Source organism: Mucor mucedo (genome assembly GCF_025094135.1).
Source record: "Mucor mucedo strain NRRL 3635 chromosome Unknown EV154scaffold_97, whole genome shotgun sequence".
Taxonomy (NCBI): domain Eukaryota; kingdom Fungi; phylum Mucoromycota; class Mucoromycetes; order Mucorales; family Mucoraceae; genus Mucor; species Mucor mucedo.
In genome coordinates, this window is record NW_026252381.1 from 73,718 (window position 1) to 95,880 (window position 22,163).

The 22,163-nt window shown below is 36.8% G+C and overlaps 11 protein-coding genes across 11 annotated transcripts; 9 read left to right on the forward strand and 2 right to left on the reverse strand.

Annotated features, from left to right (window-relative positions):
• Positions 1-672: 672 nt before the first annotated feature.
• Positions 673-3,110, forward strand: EV154DRAFT_554314 (uncharacterized protein; the record flags this gene model as incomplete). The annotated part of the gene is made up of 6 exons (XM_051605179.1): positions 673-729; positions 786-889; positions 1,239-1,468; positions 1,535-1,642; positions 1,745-1,808; positions 2,668-3,110. The coding sequence occupies 6 exons, from the start codon at positions 673-675 to the stop codon at positions 2,939-2,941; spliced, it is 837 nt and encodes a 278-aa protein (XP_051454268.1). The 3' UTR covers positions 2,942-3,110.
• Positions 3,111-3,976: 866 nt separating this feature from the next.
• Positions 3,977-4,558, forward strand: EV154DRAFT_448843 (uncharacterized protein). Its single transcript, XM_051597168.1, has one exon. The coding sequence runs from the start codon at positions 4,055-4,057 to the stop codon at positions 4,304-4,306; it is 252 nt and encodes an 83-aa protein (XP_051454269.1). The 5' UTR covers positions 3,977-4,054; the 3' UTR covers positions 4,307-4,558.
• EV154DRAFT_469876 (uncharacterized protein) lies at positions 3,977-5,054 on the forward strand. The gene is made up of 2 exons (XM_051597838.1): positions 3,977-4,766; positions 4,826-5,054. Exon 1 carries the CDS (start codon positions 4,316-4,318, stop codon positions 4,736-4,738), a length of 423 nt encoding a protein of 140 aa, XP_051454270.1. The 5' UTR covers positions 3,977-4,315; the 3' UTR covers positions 4,739-4,766; positions 4,826-5,054.
• A 2,613-nt stretch (positions 5,055-7,667) lies between these two features.
• EV154DRAFT_519645 (transcriptional activator of glycolytic enzymes-domain-containing protein) lies at positions 7,668-8,494 on the forward strand. The gene has a single exon (XM_051602751.1). The coding sequence runs from the start codon at positions 7,785-7,787 to the stop codon at positions 8,076-8,078; it is 294 nt and encodes a 97-aa protein (XP_051454271.1). The 5' UTR covers positions 7,668-7,784; the 3' UTR covers positions 8,079-8,494.
• A 710-nt stretch (positions 8,495-9,204) lies between these two features.
• EV154DRAFT_595086 (Low-affinity iron/zinc ion transport protein fet4) lies at positions 9,205-10,755 on the forward strand (the record flags this gene model as incomplete). The annotated part of the gene is made up of 3 exons (XM_051606991.1): positions 9,205-9,288; positions 9,325-10,662; positions 10,720-10,755. The coding sequence occupies 3 exons, from the start codon at positions 9,205-9,207 to the stop codon at positions 10,753-10,755; spliced, it is 1,458 nt and encodes a 485-aa protein (XP_051454272.1).
• A 278-nt stretch (positions 10,756-11,033) lies between these two features.
• EV154DRAFT_605292 (chitin synthase 1) lies at positions 11,034-14,692 on the forward strand (the record flags this gene model as incomplete). Its single annotated transcript, XM_051607461.1, has 9 exons — positions 11,034-11,372; positions 11,458-11,706; positions 11,780-12,768; positions 12,843-13,187; positions 13,255-13,435; positions 13,509-13,766; positions 14,200-14,296; positions 14,372-14,507; positions 14,605-14,692. The coding sequence occupies 9 exons, from the start codon at positions 11,034-11,036 to the stop codon at positions 14,654-14,656; spliced, it is 2,646 nt and encodes an 881-aa protein (XP_051454273.1). The 3' UTR covers positions 14,657-14,692.
• A 180-nt stretch (positions 14,693-14,872) lies between these two features.
• On the reverse strand, positions 14,873-15,386 carry EV154DRAFT_567058 (trafficking protein particle complex subunit 2-like protein; the record flags this gene model as incomplete). The annotated part of the gene is made up of 4 exons (XM_051605992.1): positions 14,873-14,969; positions 15,050-15,116; positions 15,186-15,282; positions 15,345-15,386. 4 exons carry the CDS (start codon positions 15,384-15,386, stop codon positions 14,873-14,875), a joined length of 303 nt encoding a protein of 100 aa, XP_051454274.1.
• Positions 15,387-15,478: 92 nt separating this feature from the next.
• Positions 15,479-17,111, forward strand: EV154DRAFT_519662 (Metallo-dependent phosphatase-like protein). Its single transcript, XM_051602752.1, has 9 exons — positions 15,479-15,653; positions 15,723-15,869; positions 15,936-16,003; positions 16,067-16,140; positions 16,219-16,298; positions 16,382-16,452; positions 16,513-16,559; positions 16,622-16,716; positions 16,804-17,111. The coding sequence occupies exons 1-9, from the start codon at positions 15,573-15,575 to the stop codon at positions 17,080-17,082; spliced, it is 942 nt and encodes a 313-aa protein (XP_051454275.1). The 5' UTR covers positions 15,479-15,572; the 3' UTR covers positions 17,083-17,111.
• Positions 17,112-18,116, reverse strand: EV154DRAFT_448855 (cell division control protein 42). The gene is made up of 3 exons (XM_051597169.1): positions 17,973-18,116; positions 17,840-17,896; positions 17,112-17,765 (listed from the first exon to the last, which is right to left on the reverse strand). The coding sequence occupies exons 1-3, from the start codon at positions 18,018-18,020 to the stop codon at positions 17,295-17,297; spliced, it is 576 nt and encodes a 191-aa protein (XP_051454276.1). The 5' UTR covers positions 18,021-18,116; the 3' UTR covers positions 17,112-17,294.
• A 953-nt stretch (positions 18,117-19,069) lies between these two features.
• On the forward strand, positions 19,070-20,582 carry EV154DRAFT_426736 (uncharacterized protein; the record flags this gene model as incomplete). The annotated part of the gene is made up of 8 exons (XM_051596317.1): positions 19,070-19,125; positions 19,187-19,251; positions 19,311-19,395; positions 19,480-19,641; positions 19,704-19,841; positions 19,912-20,070; positions 20,177-20,430; positions 20,548-20,582. The coding sequence occupies 8 exons, from the start codon at positions 19,070-19,072 to the stop codon at positions 20,580-20,582; spliced, it is 954 nt and encodes a 317-aa protein (XP_051454277.1).
• A 116-nt stretch (positions 20,583-20,698) lies between these two features.
• On the forward strand, positions 20,699-22,056 carry EV154DRAFT_519669 (uncharacterized protein). The gene is made up of 3 exons (XM_051602753.1): positions 20,699-21,292; positions 21,378-21,646; positions 21,791-22,056. The coding sequence occupies exons 1-3, from the start codon at positions 20,719-20,721 to the stop codon at positions 21,941-21,943; spliced, it is 996 nt and encodes a 331-aa protein (XP_051454278.1). The 5' UTR covers positions 20,699-20,718; the 3' UTR covers positions 21,944-22,056.
• Positions 22,057-22,163: the final 107 nt, after the last annotated feature.

The window sequence follows — 22,163 nt, forward strand, 5'->3', positions numbered from 1 at the left end:
AGTTGGCTCACACACTTTATTCCTCCCCTTTTCTTTTTCCTTAGCATACTCCTTCCATCGTATGAAAGTAGCCGATAAAGTAAAAAGGTCAATTAGTAATGACTCTTGTTTCTATCAAGACATTAAATCGAAAAAGATGTATTTCGATATTGCGGCTGCGGCTAGTCTTTGCTATAGGAGGGAGACCTTTTCGGGAGGATTCTGAGTGTTGGAACTCACAGACTGTGAATAACGGAGGTTGCACTGTAAATGGTTGGGCTATACTGGCCTGCTGGTCTTGACCGGACTTGCTGTAAGTGGTATGAAAAAAAAAATACGTTTGAAAAAATACGGAGGTCTGGACATTTCCCAATAATATGTATCGTTTAATCTTTAGGTTCTTTACAATGTAAACATTAATGAATACTAGCGATATCAAGCTGATAAAGAACAAAAAGAATTAAGCAGAGATAAAGCCTCTAACATAAGCATAATCCCAAGGACCATAACCGTTAGACAGCTGTTACAATCGTCAACGGGATTAGACCTTCAATCCCAAGGTGTTAACTTGTCGCTATTTAATTATCGCTGTACTAATGACTTTGGTTAATTAATCTCATGAACATGCTTCAAGAAAAACCACAGACTTAAGTCTCGGGAAGACTTAAATCGACCACCATCAACAGATACCCCATGACACAACAAACAGAACAATATGATTGTCAGGATCTGGAATATATTATCAATGAAGTAAGTAGGCTGAATTATATAAGGTAAAGCGTTATACTTAATTATTTTTTTTTTAGTTTAACAAGGTAGAAGATAATACTATCTTCTTAAATATGGTTATTAAAGAGATTGATGGAGTACGAATAAATGACAAAGTAGTTAAGAGAGTATATTTACAAATGTAAGTTGTGATAAAAATATGTGGATATGGTAGAGTAAAGTATAATAACTCCGAAATATTTCAGTGTAAACAACATTTGATGTGCATGAATCTTCTTCTCCTTCAATGGTTGATATTTCTTTAGAAAACTGAAATTCTGATGTCACTGGGGGGTTTTGACTCGAGATAATGCTACCTACAGCTGTTCATGCGAAAAAACAGGCGTTCGAAGATATTGACCAACAGAATCTAATGTCAACCAAAACGATTATATTGACTTGGAGACAGCCTTGGTCGAAGAAGAAACAGCTTCTGTTAGTTACAGTCTGCATAGTAATGAGCACGACAGAACATTTTGATTAAGTTTTAGAAACTATGACGATAATGCAGTCCAAAGTTTAAGACGATCACTTGTAACGCCATTGTCGGTCACCGGTCAAGAAGACCCTATGTACAAAGCGATGGAGCAAAATACTTGGAAACAACACTCAATCTACTCACCACGCGTCGACAATGAGCATTTATTGAGAACAAGAGTTTCTCTGTCACCTTCAACTTCTGTGGCTGATAGTCTTGCCCATTATAATAAACTTATCGATGGTAAAAAAAAAAATTACATCCCATTTAAATAACCCTTTTATTAAACCAAATCCTTTAATTGATCAGACAGTTCAGAGGTTGACTTGGTGAAGAGTGACCTTAGGGATTTTATGGGCCCATACGGCGTCAATGAAGTCATGTTACGACCCAATTATTCGACTCCTTCCCCACAAAGTAATCATCGTTACAAAAAAAGATGCTTTGGTAACAAGATAAAATAAGAATATTCTCACACTATTATGTAAATATCAACTCGTTTTATCTTTTTATAATTAGATTCTCTCCATTATTTAGTGTTAATAACACCAGAAGCTCTCCTGAGTATATCGCTCCAAGCCCAGTTGATGAGCTCAAAGAGGAATGTCCTCCGTATCGAGGCTCTTTATTGCTTGAATTGGCTTCCAAACCGTCTGGCCTTGGGGCTTGTTAATTTTCATTGCAAATGCTGGTCGAATTGGGAATTGACATTTCTTAAATTTAACACCAACTTGTTCAACAGTGGAGCACAAAGTGATGCGTGGAATAAGTAAAATGTTACCTTGGTATGTTCCAGTGGCTACTTCTGCTTGAATTACAAGCTGAAGAAAAGCTTTGCAGATAAGTCGAGTACCGTTACACATACCTTGTGCAGGTGCCAAGTTCCGACGCATCATTATTGAAGAGCCTGTTTTCAGTTTTAACACATGAGGTGGAAGACTACCACATTCTAAAGAGTTCATAAATTCTGGTGGCAATATCAAAGCATCGTTATCCGAAAGAGCTGTATCAGTACTACGAAAAATGGTATACTCTCCTGGAAATTTTTTCCAAAACATGATCATTAGCGTCCGATACAAACGCATTGGTTGGAGTCAGTATAGCTGTTGACATCAAAGATGTAGACGTAACATCACTGGAATTTTTTGGTCCTGTAATTGAAAGTATATCCCGTGGACGTGGCTGTGTGGCTGCTACGTCCCAGCTACTTGGGTAAAACGCATCATACCTACATGATGTAGATTGGTTTGGTATGTTTTCATTTTATAAAAAAAAAGCTCTTATTTTAAATATTTACTCTGATAGGGGTGATACGAAAATTTCAGCTTGTTTAAAAAAATTGTTTATAGTTGGCTTGATTCACTTGAAAGAAATAATCAAGAATGGAAGCCTCTCACTCGAAGAAGCTAAACAGTTACGAATACCGTTTATTTTGTGTGAAGGACCGGAGTCGGATATGTAAAACCAGTTGTCGACTCAAGAACCTACAAGGATTTCAAAGTATCAAAGAAAGACTCGAAAGCACACCAAGTTGATGCTGTTTCTAATGAATTAGAAATGGATAAGTGGTCCGATTTGGACATATTGATAAGCAAGGATACAACGTCGTATAAGGGTGCACAATCAATAAAAAAGTACAAGGATTCATTTAATAACATAGGAAAAAACTTGACAAGATATCCTAATGTCAAATCGTATGCTAACCAAGTCTTGTAGTACCTACAAAAGGCCACAGTTCACCAGCTACACCTTGAAAAGTTTGAAGAGCACATCAATAAAAAAAATAAACGACGTTCGAAGCGAAGGTTAAATAATCAAACGCTCATAAACTCTCAAACTGAAGTCCTTCTCTCCTAACTAAACAAGCATCGAAAAATGGAACAAGAGATAGCTTCACTTCAAAGTGTAGATACTACCTCCAAATCTGTTGGTGCTGATGATAAAGGTGAAACTAGTAACCAGACTTTGCTTTCCGAAGCTCCAGAAAGCACCACCATAAATATGCCTGTAACTTTATCCTCTGATGAAAAAGGGATCAATATTCATGATATCATCTACAATGCTTCTGGCAAGTTACACTGAATCACTTTGGCGGACATACCGGCAGCTGTGAATGATTTGTCTTCATCAAACTAAAACAGATGTTATTTTTTAAAACCAAAAAACAGCAGCTGTGAAATTCTTGGCTTCATTCAACTGTTAAAGGTGCCATTTTTGCCAGCCAAAAATATGGCAACTGTGCCACTTTTGTTATTATGGAATATCATATCTGCCATTTTTGCACGCCGAAAAAATGGCAATTTTGTGAAGTAAATGGCAAATAGTTGCCAATATTTCCGCCATAGTGCAAACTACAAGAACGGTATAATTCTGAGCTATACAGAGCTGAAGACCATGGTGTGTGGACTCTCGAGTATCTTGGACATCAATTCCGATGAAACCGATGGAAGTCAACAAACCCTTTTCGATGATGTCATTTGGTGGAAGATCGTCAAAAATAGATGAAAGCAAATCACGAGTCAACATTTTTGCACATTGTATTACCGTTTTTATAATCTAAACATATTTGAACGGTCTTGCTGGATGTTTTTTGCTATAACATACGATGATAAAAGTTTTGAATTACAGAAGTTTTCATTGAGAGATGTCATATTTTTTACTCCATACAGCGCTTGTTTTTTTCGGTTTAACGCAGATTACTCGGCATCAGTGGCATAGACAAGTCCAGCAGACCAATCAGAATGTTTGAAATACTCAAGCGCATGTTTTTCAATTAAAACCGGACAGTCGTACACGTATAAGCACTAGTTTGATCCACCAGCCATCCCAATGAATATGCAGCAGCAATGGAATTTGAATTCAAGCTTATGTAAAAGTAACAATGATGGTCGTAAAGCGCAGCAATTGATCTGTAAGTTAAAACTAGCATCCACCAGTATTAAAGAAGACCGAACACTTGATTTACCCAATGAAATATTGTTTCAAATCGAATCGAAGCAGTTCATGTTTCACGAAAAAAATTCAAGCAAGATCTCAGAACGTGATTTTACATTTCGATTGTGGGTTCCTATTTTAATATGATGTTGTTATATGAACAACATGGTTCGTATAAAGATTCGCAAAACAGTATTGGCAGGAACTTCATTCGCATCATTATTACATAACGAGGGCTATAACAATATTGTTGGATTTAAAGTGGATATTAGAATACTTATTGACTACAAGGATGAAGAGTTCGATTTGCTTTGTGGAGATGCTTGTGATTATGATGCTGACAAAACTAAACTTTTGACTGAAGCATCAAAGGTTATGAGGGAAGGGAAGGAAATCCAAAGGAATTTGGCACATAATTTTTATGACGAACAAGTTATTGGCAATGTTTGGATAATTCAAACTAAGGGAGCTAAATGCACCTTCCCCACCATCCATCCTACGCCACATCATTACTTTGTCCGTGTCCATCTATTCAATCTGCATTTTCCCCTGCGCTATGTTTTTACACAATTCGAGTGATTTCTTAAAAATTTTAAAGAATTTCAAGGTTTATATTCTCACTAGATGTATCTTATGTCTAGATTGACTAAACCTCTTTTAACATAGAGTATGTGGTCCCTGCTATTTATAGTCTGCGCACAGCCATTTACAGTGTGTGTTTCGATTAAAAATACAATACGGGACAACAAACAAACAAAAAGAAGCATGAGACTTATAAATAAGAAAAAAACCACTGTTACCAAGCCTCTTCAAAAAGTCGTTTGGGTTGACCCTTTTTGTAGCAAGGAAGAAGAAGACGAAGAAGAAGTTGATGATAATAACGATGGCAATAACCAATAGATTTCATTCTTTTTTTAAAAAAACAGTATTAATAAAAGTATCATTCGTAACCTCACAGTATAATATTCATCAATAATACGTGTAGTATAACTGGGAACTTCGACAGAAAATAAATCGAGATTCTTTTATCATCACCAAACTTATTCCAAGTCCTAGATGTCCCATCCTAATTGGAACTTCATACAACACAGAAACGGTGAGTAATTGTACTCAGTATTCTGGTAAACAACCACTAGATCTTGACAGATCACGAACTTTCCGATAGGATGGATCAATTAGAGAGAACTATCAATACTGGTATTATACCTAAAAAAAATCATGTCGATTATTCAGATAGTCAAAAAACTTTGTTTGTGTATTATTTGCAAATTAAGCTTTTGAGTGCAGCGGCAGCAACTAGAAAAGCTTGTGATTAATGTTCGTACCGGTCAGGATTGGGTGAAGAAGCTGAAGAAAAATTCTAATTGAGATATTTTCGAGAAACAGACCAACAAGCTTAAGGGCAAAAAGAGTCAGCTTCAAGAGGAACATAAGACCCATTTGATTAATTTTTTCCATGAAAAACCCCATGCTCGGAGATCAGATGCAGTTGAAGAGCTCACAAAAAAAATTCGAAGGATCTACCATGGAGGAAACTGTCGTTGGAAAATTCATTTTAACGGCATCCGATTGTAAGAGATCAACCCGCAATGATCAAAGAGAGACGTAAATGGGTAGAAACATGGTCAAAAAAAATATGAGTTACACTGATAATTGTATTTTTATAGATGAGAGCGCATTTGAAATTAACATGAAGCTGCCTGCAACAAGATCAGATTGAGATACTCTTGCCATAGTTACAAGTCCTTCTGCACGAGCAAACAGCCATCCAATTCTCGGAGCGATTTCAACAAAAGGTGTTATCAATAAGGAAATTCGGGTTCCACTCACGTCAGAAAGAATAAAAATTGTGGGAGGCCAGCAACTGCTGTCAAAGCAAAGACACCTGGAGGACCAAATGCAGGTCATTATACCAACTTCATAAAAAAAATTATGGATGAGATGGACAAGTATCCCCAGTTTAAACGGTTTTACATGATCATGGATAATTCTTCAATTCATGGAAAAAAAACGGCGAGCTCAGCCAGCTGAACGAAAGTAGAGGATACAAATGGGTTTACCTTCCTCCTTATTCTACTGAGCTTAATCATATTGAATAATTCTGGGCAAATGTAAAAGGAAAAGTAAGACGTAGCCAGTTCGGAATTACAAAAGATCTTACGACAAGAATTACTAAAACATGTGGAGATCCCCAGAAAACGTCTACGTAATTTTGTACAGCATTCAGTTAAAGTATTTGAAGACTGCCTGAGCGACATTCCTACATAAACTGCGCAATGTGGTTTTTAAGTTGATGCTAACTGACCAATTAAATTTGCGCAAATTGATATTTAGAAGTGCGCAAAATTATTTAAGTTCATGCAAATTGGTGCCGCAAGCACTGGTACGAAGTTTTCTTTTTTTTCCTTTTTGTATACTTTTCCTTTTTAAAATACCCATCACTGATGAATCACGGACATTCCTCCCAGTCAGATTTATTGAGTCATCCTATTAAAATTGAGCCAAACTTCAATCCTAGTTTATTTGACTCTGACGAAAAAATCGGGTTTTCTGGGGAAACCGAAAGAGCATTGATAGTGTGCCAAACTGAATGGAAGGTTAGACTTATATTTTTTTATATGTATATGTATATGTATATGTATATGTATATGTATATGTATATGTATATGTATATGTATATGTATATGTATATGTATATGTATATGTATATGTATATGTATATGTATATATATATATATATATATATGCACACATATACACACGATCAATACACTTTTTATGATTTCTTCCGAATCTAAAATCAACACTTTTTAAAAAGGCTTGGTGTGCTTTAGAAAAGTTTGATGATGGAGCTGTGGTCACGGATTTAAAGCTGTATCGGTTTTTAAAAGAATTCGTAATGAGCCCTCAGCGTCAGAAAAATAGGGATAATGGGACCTTTTTATCTTCCAATCAGCAAGAGTTGACCAAAAGTTATATAAAAGCATGCATGGATCTTGGTGCGAATCAAGTCTTGCAAGGGTTACTCAGACAAAATCCTGTGGTTGGACCCTTGGTTTCCGCCTTCTTGGAAACCTTACCATCTAAAAAGAGAAAAAGAGGAGAAGGTTCGTCCACAGATGAAGAGAATACACATCATTTCACAGCTCAACGACAGATTACTACCATCCCTGAGGTTGTGGACTTGATTAAGACAGAATTTCAAGATTTATATGCAAAGCTGGAGGAGATACGAGCAGAAATGAATGCTGGGTATGAATCTCAGTCAAAAGCCTTGAGGGACTTTAGGAATGATCTAGCCAGTGGCTTCATGTTCACTGCTCAACGGCTTGGAAGACATGTTGCAACTCCTGTTGCTCCTGTTGCTGTTGCTGCTGCTACGGCTACTACTTCTGCTGCTACTGCTCCTTCTGCTGCTACTGCTCCTTCTGCTGCTACTGCTCCTTTTGCTTCTACTGCTCCTTTTGCTGCTACTGCTCCTTTTGCTGCTACTGCTCCTTTTGCTGCTACTGCTCCTTTTGCTGCTACTGCTGCTATTGCTGCAACTCCTTGTCGTCGTCGTCGCCGATATAATAAACGACCCACCAATACAACAACGAGTGATGACAAAGAAGTTATTTATCGCATGAACAGAAATTTAATCACGGTACCAGAAATATGGCTTGAATATAGTGTAGGTATCAACGGTGGACCCTCTTTGCAATTACTGGAAGCGAAACATGGTACAGCGTGGCGAAAAGATGATCTAAAGGAAGAAAGATATTTCACACGACGTATGACGTTAATTCGGGAAATTAAAAGACTGGCCTCACAACATGAGTTTTCTTGTGAAGAAGCTGCTGTAGAGTTGGAAGAGCGTCGGATGCAATTGCACTTTTCGCTTGATAAACTTCGGAGGTATTTAACCTCACACGACTAGACAAAAAAAGCTTATATCACTTGTAAAATCTACATAATATCCCTTTTTTTCTTCCTTTAATGAATAAATATGATCCTGTATAATCAATTATGCTGCTTTTATGATAAAATCTACATGTGCTGCTGCAGAAAAAAAAAAAGTCAGTGATAGAAACCTATAAAAAAAATGCCACCAGTGATTATAAATAAGCAACTATCCTGTGCCTACTTGGTAAAGAAGAGTGCTATATTGAGCTAACTAGTCGTATAAACAGTTTACTCTTTCTCCAAAATAAAAACTGTTTTGGCGGCTAAAAAACATAAAAGAGGAATACACATCGAATGTTCTTGATCACCATTATCCGTTCCTAGCATAAGACGAACAATATTATACGACACCACGGATCAGATACAAGAAAAAAAAAAGTTGTGTCGCTTTTTTTTTTTTTTTTTTTTTTTTTTTTTTTTTTTTTTTTTTTTTTAATCCGAAACAAGTTGATAAATAAAACCTAGGTTAAAGTATATGAAGAGCGACATGGATAATGTATTCCACCCTTTTTGTTAATACCAAAATGATGAAGATAATTGGGGAAAAGATGTGTAATTAATAAAACTGTTGGTATGGAGTTATTTATATGTTTAGTAAACACGATCTGCGTGATGATCCCTTTTTTTGGGGAAGGGGGGGGGGACAGGAGGAGATGCTAGATGTTTTAAATTATCTGATTTGATGTTTGTTTGTTACTTGTGGAGATTTAATCCCACTTTGCATGAATAATGTGGGTTTGACACAAGAGAAAAAAAAAACCTTTGCACATTCTAAGGAATTAAATAACACAAAAGATACTAATTGACTGTATTCCAAAAGAATGACATTTCCTTTCGACATTTTCTCTGTAAACAAATATAATTTATGCAAAGAATACCATCTTATAATAAGTTTTTCTACATGAACCTTTTTTTTTTTTTTCAAATCTAGACAAATGAAACATTGAAAAAAAAAAAAAAAAGGTATCAGTGGCCGGAATCTGGATTAAAAAACAAAAAGATCAGATAAAGATCGATTACAAAAAAAAAAAATAAAAAAATAAAACTTTTTTTTTATTTCATTATAAAACAAATATTTTGCTAATCACACTAGAAAAATAATGGGATTTAAAGAAAAACTTTGGAGGTGGTTAAGTGCACCCGGTAGTCCCATTACTGTATCCTGTTCTGCACCCACTCAATATGTACACCAAAACAAGGAGCAAAATACATCTTACCAGGTCGTGACCGAAGAATCCAAGGAAGCTAGATTATTTAACCCAGAAGAACGTAAAAAATTAGGCGGTCGTATCTTTGACACTGTCACTCGTTTGGCTGGTTCTCGTGCTGCATTTATCTCCACTTTACTCGTCCTCATCGGTTGGGCCATTGCCGGTGGTATACTGGGCGCTCCTGATAACTGGCAAATTTTTATGCAAGATGGTAGTTCCATCCAATGTTATATCTCAGACACCCTCTTGATGCGTCAACAGCATAACCACTGTATCTCGCTACTTACCTTTATCGCTCAATTGCGGTCACGAAACACCACGCAACGACGTCTTTTCCATAGTCCCGATTTCAGAACCGATGTGGATGCCAACCAGGTTTTACAGATGGCGATCAAGGATGATGTAGGAGATGCTGTCAAACTTCCAACAGAGAACTGGTTTGATGTTTGCTGTAATTGGGTGTCTGAGGCCGTAGGCTCCTTAGCTGCCTGGACCGTCTATTGGGGTGGTATCTTTGCTTGGATCGGTGTAGGAGATATGCTGGGATGGAGTGATCTTTGGCAATTGTATATCAATACAGCGGTTGCAGTGGAACTCACCTTTACTTCCATGTTTCTTCAAAACACACGTCGTCGTCATATGCTTTATCTTAAAAAATGTCTCAAATCGATTATGGAAGCGGATTGTGAATTAGAGACGAAATTGCGTGAACATTTTAATGATAATGAACCCAATCCGGTGATTACAATCCCTCCACCCGAGAGATCGCGTGGTGTACGTGCCATTGATTATTATGCGGATGTGGTGGGTTCAGGTGTAGGTGTAGTGATATCCCTTGCTGTGTTTGCAGCTTGGCTCGGTGTAGGAAATCTCATGGAATGGAGTTCGAATTGGTGGCTCATTATTGGTACCTACACAGGTCTAATTGGATTTCTGGATGGGTTTGCGTTACGAAATGTTTATTTCCGTCAAGACATGTGGACAGATGAGCAATTTGCAATTTTGATTGAAGCAGATGAAATGACATATCAGTATTTAAATTTACCGATTCCTACGGGACCTTTACCGGAATCGCATGATCTTCGCACACGTGTGAGTAATTGGATGGGATATATCTGTGCCAAGGCGATGGCAGTGGGGGTAGCTATAATTATTATTATTGCGCTTATTTGTATTGCTAGTGGTATGCAATGGAGTGAAACGGGGCAGCTTATTTGTAACACGCCTACTATGATTATTGAAGGATTCTTGCTAGTGGTACTAATCCAAGGTCATAACAAGTCAAATATGAGACGTCGTGTAATTTTACATGATATCTTTATCCGTCGACTAAAATTACTTCAATACGTTCATGTCTCTCAGCAAAACGGTTTCTTGAATGAAAAACATGTTTGTAGTGAAAAGGGGTGTAAATGGTGCTCTAAAAAAGAAGATGATTAAACTTATTTTGTGTGTAAATTATACTGGCTCTCTGTACATACTATAATAAAAATATTGTAAAATAGATCTTTCATAGAATATATCAAATAACAAAAGTCCGCCCGAAATAGCACTCTCTCTTTTTTTTTTATGCGAATTCCATTCTGAACGACATTTTCGCATATATACAATAATAATAATAATAATAAAATTTCGGGGACATATTCACAACCCCCTTGGTCAAAAAAGAGAAATGTTCATTTCTTCTCTATTTCATTCACAAATAAATAAAAATACAAATGGGAGATCATGAACCACTTAATTTTCTATGTCGTTCGTATCAACCAGCATTAAGGTCCATTGCACCCAGTCCCATGATCACTCGTACACCTTCTCGTAAACCCGTATCACGATCACATACCAAGCAAGTACCCTTATTTCAGGGCAATTTCGTGTTGGATTGTCCCGTTCCACAACGTCTGATGGAAGCCAGTGCACGTAAAGAAAGTGAGTTCACATCCATGCGTTATTCAGCTGTCACTTGTGATCCCAATGATTTTCAACAACAGAATTATACCTTATTACCTCAGCTTATGCAACGTGAAACGGAGCTTTTTATCGTCATGACCATGTACAATGTATATAAAGAAAAAATAGAGTGTTTTTTTGTGTATGACTGTAAAAAAAAAAAAAAAATCTAATTTTTTCATCACACATACATAGGAAGATCATGTCTTGTTTTGTCGAACGATGCACGGTGTCATGAAAAATATTGCACATTTATGCTCTAGGAGTCGATCCAAGGTATGGAACACGGAAGGCTGGAAAAAAGTAGTGGTATGTATTGTAGCGGACGGAAGAAAGAAGTGTGATCCTCGCGTTCTGGATGTCTTAACAGCTATGGGCGTGTATCAAAAGGGAGTGGCTAAAAACATGGTGAACGATAAACCTGTACAAGCACATTTATATGAGGTGATGAAGCCCCCTCCAAATGTTTTCAAAGAAATGAATAAAGGCTTATTAACCAGGATTTTAAAAAGTTTAGTATACAACACAGGTGTCAGTGGATGCCGACATGAAGGTGCGAGGTGCTGAAAAGGGCATTGTGCCTGTACAAGTGCTGTTTTGTCTAAAAGAACAAAACGCAAAAAAGATTAATTCGCATCGTTGGTTCTTTAATGCGTTTGGTTCGATCTTGAAGCCCAACATTTGTGTCTTGCTCGATGTAGGAACAAGGCCTGGTAATTCATCCATCCATCATTTATGGAAATCGTTTGATATTAATGAAAACGTGGGTGGCGCATGTGGTGAGATTTGTGTGATGAAGGGTACGGCATGGGTTGATCTATTAAATCCGTTGGTGGCAGCACAAAACTTTGAATACAAAATGTCAAATATTTTGGATAAACCATTGGAATCTGTGTTTGGGTACATTTCAGTTTTACCAGGTGCTTTTTCCGCCTACAGATATGCGGCGTTACAAAACGATGTGAATGGATTGGGACCACTTCAAAAGTATTTTCTAGGGGAGAAACATGATGATGCCGAGAACGCAGATATTTTCACAGCCAATATGTATCTTGCCGAAGACCGTATTCTGTGCTTTGAATTAGTAGCTAAAAAGCATCAAAAGTGGGTATTGAAATATGTACAGACCGCCTTTGGAGAAACGGACTGTCCAGATCAGTTACCCGAGTTTATTTCTCAACGTCGACGTTGGTTAAATGGTAGTTTCTTTGCTGCTGTGTATTCACAATGGCATTTTTCAAGGATTTGGTGTACAGATCATTCGTTGGGCAGAAAGATGATGTTGTCTACCGAGTTCTTTTTTAATTTCATTAACTTGGTCTTTAGTTGGCTGGGTCTGGGGAATTTTTATTTGACGTTTTATTTCGTCACTAAATCATTGGCTTCACCAGAAATGGATCCCTTTGGTCATGGGTGGGGCGATCGTATCTTTCTTACCTCGAGGTACTTGTATGTCTTTTTGCTCATTACTCTCTTTATCTGCTCCATGGGTAACCGACCGCAAGGGTAATATGAGTGTATGTGATTTGTGTGTGTGTGTATTTTTGTTTCGCTTACTCTTTTTTTAAAACAAAAATTAGTTCAAAATGGATGTTTATTATCTCGGTGATTGCTTATGGATTCATTATGATGTACACTTCATTCGCGGGTGCATGGCTTGCCTACAAGAGTTTTGCTAAAGGCATGTCACAACCTGGTTGGGATCAATCCAACGCACTGGGTAATCTTGGTTTATTATTGGGTCAATCTGAATTTCAAGGCGTGGTGATTTCCTTGTTGGCGACGTATGGTTTATACGTGGTTGCTAGTGTATTATATATGGATCCATGGCATATGATTACTAGTTTCTCTCAGTATATATTTTTATTACCTACCTATGTCAACATTTTAAATGTGTATGCCTTTTGTAATATCCATGATGTCAGGTGAGAAAGAATAATGATTTGTTGTGTGTATCTAGGATACGTAACTGATACTTTCCTTGTTCGATAGTTGGGGTACAAAGGGAGATAACTCCACGACGATGGATCTTGGTGTAGCAAGTAAAGCTACCACTGGAGAAAAAGGGATCGAAACAGTTGAAATTGAGCTGGAAGATGGACTTGATTTCATTGAACAAAACTATGATGAAGCACTAGAGAGTCTTATGATGAAACCCGAAGCCGTGCGCGAGGTATGTGTGAACGATCTAGCGTATATATATATATATATATATATATATATTTTACTGATGATAACAAATAAAGAGTCGAGCACCTAAGACTAAGCAAGATGATTATTACCGTGGGTTTCGTACACGACTTGTGCTAAGTTGGATTGGCTGTAACGTATTTCTGGTAGCACTTGTTACGAGCGGTAGTTTACAGATTTTCTTTAGTAACAATGAACAAAAAAAGACAGCTGAAGAGTACCAAAATGCAATTGGAGCAGCATATACTGGCTTTATATTGTGGATGGTTGCTGGTATGGCTTTATTTCGATTTACAGGTAGTCTACTCTATCTTGTCTTGCGATGCTTTAGTCTATAAAAAAAAATAGGCACGGAGTCCTAATAAACCGGGGATTATTTCTCCCCCACCCCCCAATATCACAGTCATCACAATAAAAAAAAAAGATCTGAACTATAAAAAATCTTTTTTTTTTTTACTTCTTTTTTCCCATTCTTTCACCGTAATTACCCATCATGTCACAAGCTTCAGGTCCAGTCGCCAATAAATTCCTTCAAAGACTTGCCTCCAAGGAGACCAAGGACTACTTTATGAGGTAAAATGATAAGAATGATAGTTTTCTTATAGTGCATATCTTAAACCTTTTTATTTTCTCTATCTCTCTCTCTCTCGCTAGTACCGTAAGTTTTCGCCCGTACCCGTGCACCCGCCCAACAATACGGTTTCCGAAAAAAAATAAAAATTAACCCCTTTTTTTTTGTTATTGTAGCATTTTTGGGGACCTGTCGCCAATTGGGGTCTTCCTCTTGCAGCTATCTCTGATATCAAAAAGGATCCCAGTATGATTTCTGGCAACATGACACTTGGTAAGTCAATAGTGATAGTTTGCATATTTTTTTTTCTCGGGGTAAAAAGATCACTTAAATGTTTTCCGTATTTAGCCATGGTGTGTTATTCTGGTCTTTTCATGAGATTTGCATTGGCTGTGAAGCCCGTCAACTACTTGTTGTTTGGTTGTCATGCCACCAACAGTGTTGCTCAAATGGTTCAAGGGTACCGTTACATCCAATACCAATAGTAAGTATTCTTTTTTTTTTTTATTTTAAAAAAAAAAAAAAAAAAAAAAAAATCTGGCTTCTCTGAGTGTGTAACTGATTCTTTTTATTATTATTAGTTTGGGTGGTAAGGAAAAGACTGAAGCATCCAAGCCCATCACCTCTGCTTAAACAAATAATAAACATGTTTTAGATTTCTAATGTAGTTCTTGCGTTTAAACCAATGGTTTCAATGGACCGAGAAAATGCTTTACTTTGGATGGATTTTTGTGAATCAATGTTGTAAAATGGGTTGCACACATTGGATACGTAGGCTGTGTGAATCTTGCGAAATAACTAGATAATTTTGGTTATGCGTTTTTTTTTTTTTGGGTAAAAAGTGAATAATTAAATTACCGCCTTCATGTCTGCATCACGTATGATTCCATCTGTTACGGATACAACCACGACTAATTTCACTCGTGTGTTTGTAATATATCCATATCTACAGGTAAAGAAAATGATGTCAGACAGAGGGTACAGTGATACCAGAAAGTGTGAGTCCCATTTTTCTTTTTTTTTTACACTGCCAAATCTTCCATCGCATATAATAAGCCCAGGTACAAGTCCAAGTTCTTTGGGCCGTTGGAGACTGAAAGGGATAAACAGAGTTTAGAGTACAAAAGGGTTTTGTATGAAGATTGAAAGTATATTTTTTTACCTCGTTCTTCAATCACATCGATGGAAGTGTGAGCAATGTAGTGGTATTTTAAGTCTGGATGAGATGTGCTAAAGTTCTTGATAAACAAGGGATTGTTCTAATGAAATGTGGTTAATGAATAAAGGAAACCTTTCTCTTTACTACTCATAAAAAAGTCACCTGTTTGCCGATCAATGCAATGCAGTTAATTTCACTACTCATGTGTGGTCAATAATGTCGAGGTTGGGTTTAGAAAAAAGGATAAAAAAAAAAAAATAGTATATTTTTCAGTAACTCAATTTTTTACTCTCTCTCGACCAAAGCATAAACTAAAAAAAAAACGCAGCCCAAACTTTTTTTTATTATTATTCTTTCTTTTCTCCATTTTCTCATTTTTATATAAAAGTCATGGATGTGGACGCTTGTATCGAGTCTATTAAGGAATGCAAATACCTGGCAGAAAACGATATGCGCCAGTTGTGTAATAAAGTAAGTTATGAAGCTCATGGTTTTAGTAACATGAACTACAACTAATCTCTCTCTCTTTCATAAATAAAGCTAAAAGAAATTCTGGCCGAAGAGTCAACAGTGGTTCCTGTGCAGGCACCCGTAACACTCTGTGGTGATATTCATGGTCAGTTTTATGACCTTATCAAGATATTCGAAGTAGGAGGTGACTTGCCAGATACATCGTATATTTTCATGGTACGACTTTTTTTTTTTTTACCTTTGCTTTATACTCTTATATTCACCTTTATTTCTTCAAAATAGGGTGATTTTGTGGATCGTGGTAGATATTCACTTGAAACACTTACCTTGCTATTACTGTATAAAGTCAAGTAAGTGTTTTTTTTATTATCTCCCCCAAACAAAAGTATGCTAACAGCACCCAAACATAAAAGATATCCCGATCGTATTACACTAACCAGAGGAAACCATGAGAGTCGTAACGTCACTCGTGTTTATGGATTCTACGGTAAATACTAATAATATGAAAAGAAAGAGAGAGAGAGAGAGCAGTGATAGGGGATTTATGCTAACTAAACACTACAAGACGAATGTTTGGCAAAGTATCAAAATTCCAAAGTGTGGGAATGGTGTTGTACTGTATTTGATTATCTACCTCTAGCAGCTGTAAGTAAGATATATTGATGGATTTATTTTGATATGCAGAGAGAGAGAGAGAGAGGATTGACACTCTTTTTTAAAAAAACAAGGTCATTGATGGATCTGTATTCTGTGTTCATGGTGGACTATCACCTGAATTACCTTCTATTGATTCTATTCGGTAATCATTAACGACGCTTTTATTACCGCCTTCAAAACCGCTCTAACGCACTCTACATAGCACCTTATTTCGAATGCAGGAACTACCACAAAGTGGAGGTCATTGTGGTAAGTGTTGCTTAGTATAACAGACAAAGGGTGGGATACTGACACAACAATAAAAAAAAAAGATCTATTGTGGTCAGATCCAGAGACTCAAGTGGAAGCGTGGGCACTGAGTCCTCGAGGAGGTGGATATCTGTTTGGACCACTACCCACTACAGCGGTAAAGAAGAAAGAGAGAGAGAAAGAGAAAGAGAGAGTGAGAAAGAGACTAATAAGTATATACATACATATGTACACATACACATAGTTCTGTCAGAACAATGGGATAGATTTAATTGTGAGAAGTCATCAACTAGTGGACGAAGGCTATAATTACCCATTTGAAGAAGGGAATTTGGTGACACTGTGGTCTGCGCCTAATTACTGTTATCGCTGTGGAAATAAAGCAGCAATTTTAAAAATACCTGAACAAGATAGACCGATTGTATCAACAGATTATACAATCTTTATGGAGAATGAGAATCAAGGCGAATCTTTATCATCATCACAAGTAGCAAATGCACCTGGAGGCCAATATTTCTTGTAGCTTGTTGGTGAGACAAAAATAAAGTAATCATTTTTTTTTGGAAATTGAGTTTTTTTTTAATGAGATAAGGGTGAGAAAGGGAAGAGGAGAGAGGAAAGAGAGAGAAAGAGGGAGAAAGAGAGAGAAAGAGAGAGAAAGAGAGAAAGGCATACCTCTTCTTCTCTTTTAAAAAGAAACACAATGTAAAAAAATAAAAGAAAAAAAAAAGGGTATTACAAAATAAGGCACTTCTTGGACTTCTTCTTGACTGGAGGTTCTAATGCAGCAACGATGGCTTCATCAAATACATTTTTTAAGCCCTTCTGGGTTAATGCAGAACATTCAACATATTTGACAGCGCCAAGTTCTCTTGCTAATTTCTCACCTGCATCGAAATTAATAGGTCTTTGCTTTTGTCTTGCTAATTTTTCAATTACAGCAGGATCATCACGTAAATCAATTTGTGTTCCTACAATTAAACAAGGTACACCAGGACAATGATGATGAACTTCTGGGAACCACTTTTCTTTAACGTTTTCAAATGATGCCGGGGATGTTACCGAGAAACACACTAAAAAGACATCCGTTTGAGGGTAAGAAAGAGGACGAAGACGGTCATAATCTTCTTGACCAGCAGTATCAAATAGTCCTAAAGTATATGGCTCTTCTCCAATCATTACAGTTACAGCATAGTTATCAAAGACCTACAACAACAAAAATTATTATTCAGTAATCTCTCCGTAATCTCCCACTCCATTTCCTCCTTTTTCTCTCTTACAGTGGGCACATATTCGGAAGGGAATTTGTTGGTCGTATAAGAGATTAACAAACAAGTCTAACATTATAACATTAATCACTCTATTACATTCTTCTTTTTTTTATATTTTTCTATCTATTGTATCTTCACTTACTTTACCAACAGCACCATCTCCTACAACAACACACTTTATTGTTTGCATTGAAATAAATAAAAAGTAATTTATAAAAAAAAAAAAGAAAAAAAAAAGAGAGAGATGTAGAGAGAAGAAGAAAAAAAAAATTATGGAAATATAAACAATTAAAAGAGTCCCAAGATTTTAACCGAAATAGGTGATGTGTTGTGTGGTGATGTTGAGTAGGAGAATCAAAATACACAGGGACCTTTTTTTTATATATATGTATATATATATATATGTATTCATTCCAGTCAAATACATCTCTCTCTCTCTCTTTCTCTTTCTTTTATAACAAACACCCTTCTACCACCTCTAATCTCCCTTTTAAACGCAAATAAAAGGAGAGATTACACTTGATATGTCCCCAGTCAATATCATGACTCTCTCTCTATTCTCCATGCATATATTTACACTCTAACACATAACATCTCAATCACCGTATCTAACTGTGCAACACTTTTCTTCACCGCTTACAATCTCCTAATATGGAAGGTGACCATACCTTAATCTCCCCATTGATAAAATGCGCCGCGACTACACATACCGCACGTACGCACGCACGCACGCACCCACTCACACACTCACTCACTCATATTCACGCGCCAAAAAAAAAAAATCTTTTTGTACCTACGTCACACTTTTCATTTTTATTATTATTATTACTGTCTTTTGGCTCTCTTTGATTCACCCAAGAGGATACGGGATACGATGAGGGAGGACTCCTCTGATCAAGGAGAAGAACCTAGTATATATATATATATATATATAAAAGGAGGGAAACCGGCCTTTTCATCATTAGGTAATCCTCCTTTGCATTCTTTCTTAAAATCGATTATTCACTTTCTGTATCTACTTGCATTTTGAACAAAACCATGATATCATCTTTTATCAGAGGGATGACGACATGTGCGTCAGTAACATAACTACCGTGTGGCCGTCATAGATACACAGAAAAATCTATATGAGCGGTCATCAAAATTATATAGCTAGAATATTCTTATATGTGGGGCTAAATACACACAAACACACACACACAAACATTTCTTTTTCTTTTATTTATTTATTTTTAAAAGATGGATGCTGAACAAATTCGAGATGGCGTAAAGTTTATGCAACAGGGAGAAAAGGCGTAAGAAAAAGAATACCCATTGTCAGCTCTCTGTTTGAACTAATGCTGGTCCTTCATGTAGAGCATCTAAAGGATTATTCAGAAAACCAGATTGGGATATTGCTGCTGGTTACTACGAGCGTGCAGGTAAAAATTAAAGATCTTGTTTATACACCCTTTTTGGCTGATAAAAAATCATCATGTAGCTACGGCTTTTAAAATTGCAAAATCATACGATCAAGCGGTACAAGCCTATGCCAAAGCTTCAGAAGCTCTCTTTAAAGCCGATGCGTAAATGTGTATTCTCTCAGCAAAAACATTCTTTATACAAAAAAAGAAACGGGTTATTAAAAACATTTCTCTTTCTATATGTAGTATTCATTTAGCAGGAAAGGCCATGGAGAGCGCTGCATTTATTCTGGCTCAAAATTTAAATCAACCTCAGCGTGCGGCAGAAGCCTATCAACGTGCCAGTGATTATTTCATGACACAAGGAAGTATCGATCGTGCTGCTGAACAATTGGACAAAGCTGGAAAGTAAATACCCCTTTGCCAGTGCTGTAGATTTCTTTTCTTTATTAACTTTCACTTTTTAAAAGAGCATTGGAAAACGTGGATGTCAATGCATCGTATGAAATGTATAGTAAAGCATGTACATTGTACGAGCAAGAGGACCGAGGAAGATTTGCTGTGGATATTTTTAAAAGAGCCATTGCATTATTAATCCGAAACAAAAAGTGAGTTTCACCTATATACATGAAAATGAAAAAAAAAATAGACTCACACAACCTTTTATTATTGGAATAGATATGATAAGGCCATCGATATGCTGAGACGTCAATCAGTAATCCTTCAAAAGTTCACCAGTCGTTCTCATTTGTATAAAGCCAACCTTAGTATTTTGATCTTAATATTGGCGATTGGAGATGATGTAGAAGCTGGTAAACAATTCAGCTACATGTGCGGGTAAGCGAGTCTCCCAAAGGTAGACACAGTCAAACAAACAAAATAAGGCACGGTTTTTAAATGAAGGCTTTCCCTCTTTTAGTAACGACCCGGGATTCGCAGGCAGTGAGGAAGCAGAAATTGGAGAGGATCTGTTAAAGGCATACGATACCAGAGATCAAGAACTCTTGGAACAAACCGTTCGATTACAACATGTGACATTTTTGGATAATGAAGTAGCGAAATTGGCTCGATTATTAACTGTACCTGGTGAAGTCTTGTCTAACTCAACATCACGAAAGGACAATCACCATCACCGACAACAACAACAGCAACAACAACAACAACAACATGCGGGAGGAAGAATGCCTTCGAATACAAGTGATGTGCGTAACATGTCCCATGCTCAAGCAAGAGCTGAATTATACAATCGTCCTAATCAACCTGCTGATGACTTGAATAACGGCTTTTCAAAGATGAGAGTTCAACCTAACCAAGCTCAAGATGAGGACGATGATGAAGGTTTAAGATAATTTTTTTACTAGCAGCCAATAAAAAAATAAGGTTTTATTCAAATATAAATATATATAAAAAAGAAATCGTCGCCTCTTTTTTTTTTTTTTTTTTTTTTTATATATATATTTTTGCCCTCCAATTAATCAAAAAAACATGATGGAAGGCAAGCACGAATTATTCCAAGCACAACATGTTCAATTTCAGATCCATCCTTTACTCGCCAAACAGTGTCATAAAAGTGCCCCGGATGCAGTACCAGTTTTATTCCATTGTTCAAAGAGCAGTAAACTAGTAGTGGGGCGAGGTCATGACGCGACAGTCAAAATTGGTAAATCCAATAAACGTGTGTCGAGAGAACATGTAGCGATTGAACATAAAGCCCATGTTGGTTTTGAAATGACCATTCTATCCCCTAACGGTGCTCTCATTGACCACATTAGTTTTGACCAAGGAGAACATGTACCCATCACTGAGGGAACCCTTATTGAAATTGCTGGAAATAAACTCGTCTTTGCTGGATCTTCAAGTACAGAAGAAAAAGTCATGATTGCCTTACAACAGGATGAAACATCTCCCCCACTGATCCCATCACCACCGTCACGACTGTCATTGCCACCGATACCAGTGACATGCGCATCCCACATCGACCGTGCATCGAATATCACACCGGTGAAGGAGAAACCCGGCCAACCATCAACACTCCAAGATCAGATTATTCAAGTACTTGGTGAGTGAATTTTTTTTTTTTTTAGAAGCAAATGGTTGGTTGTGGTCAAAAACTAAAGAAAAAAAATGAATTTTTTTTTTCACAGTGTATACACGAAAATCCACCATGACATGCACGGATATCGGGAATCGATTAAGGGATTATACGATAAGCGAAGTATCTCGCGTTCTTAGTGGATCAAGAATGATTGGACGTATTCAACGCTTGGGCAAGACAGCAGATGGATCTCCCAAGGAAGACCTTTATTATTATAAACCCGATTTAGATCCAGATCAGGCACGAAAAAAACGGTATTCGGATGTAGGTAGAAGTGCAAGGAAATGCACCATGAAGGATACACAATACTTTTTCAGGGTAAATTTAAAACCCCCTTCCCTATCCCACTGACGCATCATGTATATAAAAAAAAGAGAGAGTGATGTGTGTGCGTGTGGGTGTATGTGTCAAACAAAATTGGTTAAACTCACTCACTTACTAAAAAATCAAAAAAAAAAAAAGATTCCACCGAAATTGACAGCATCCAATAAGACTCGAAAGAGGACATCGGCAACAATGGTAAAGGAACAAGAGGAAGATGAAGAGTTAAAATCAAGTCATAGTAGTGATGATGTGAGTGATATGGAAGTGTATGAATTATTCAAGGATGTGTGATAAATAAATTATTATTTGGTTTGGTTTGGAGGTCAACTGAGTGACACATCATTTTTTTAAAGGCATTTTTTTTTTAGTCGTAGCACATTCTTAATATATAACTTTTTTTTTGCATGGACATTGCGTCTCTCTCTTTATGCCCCATTCATCATCATGACAAGGTACACAATGAGCTAAGCTGGTAGTAATTAGAGGTTATTTTATCTAAAAAGACCTCACC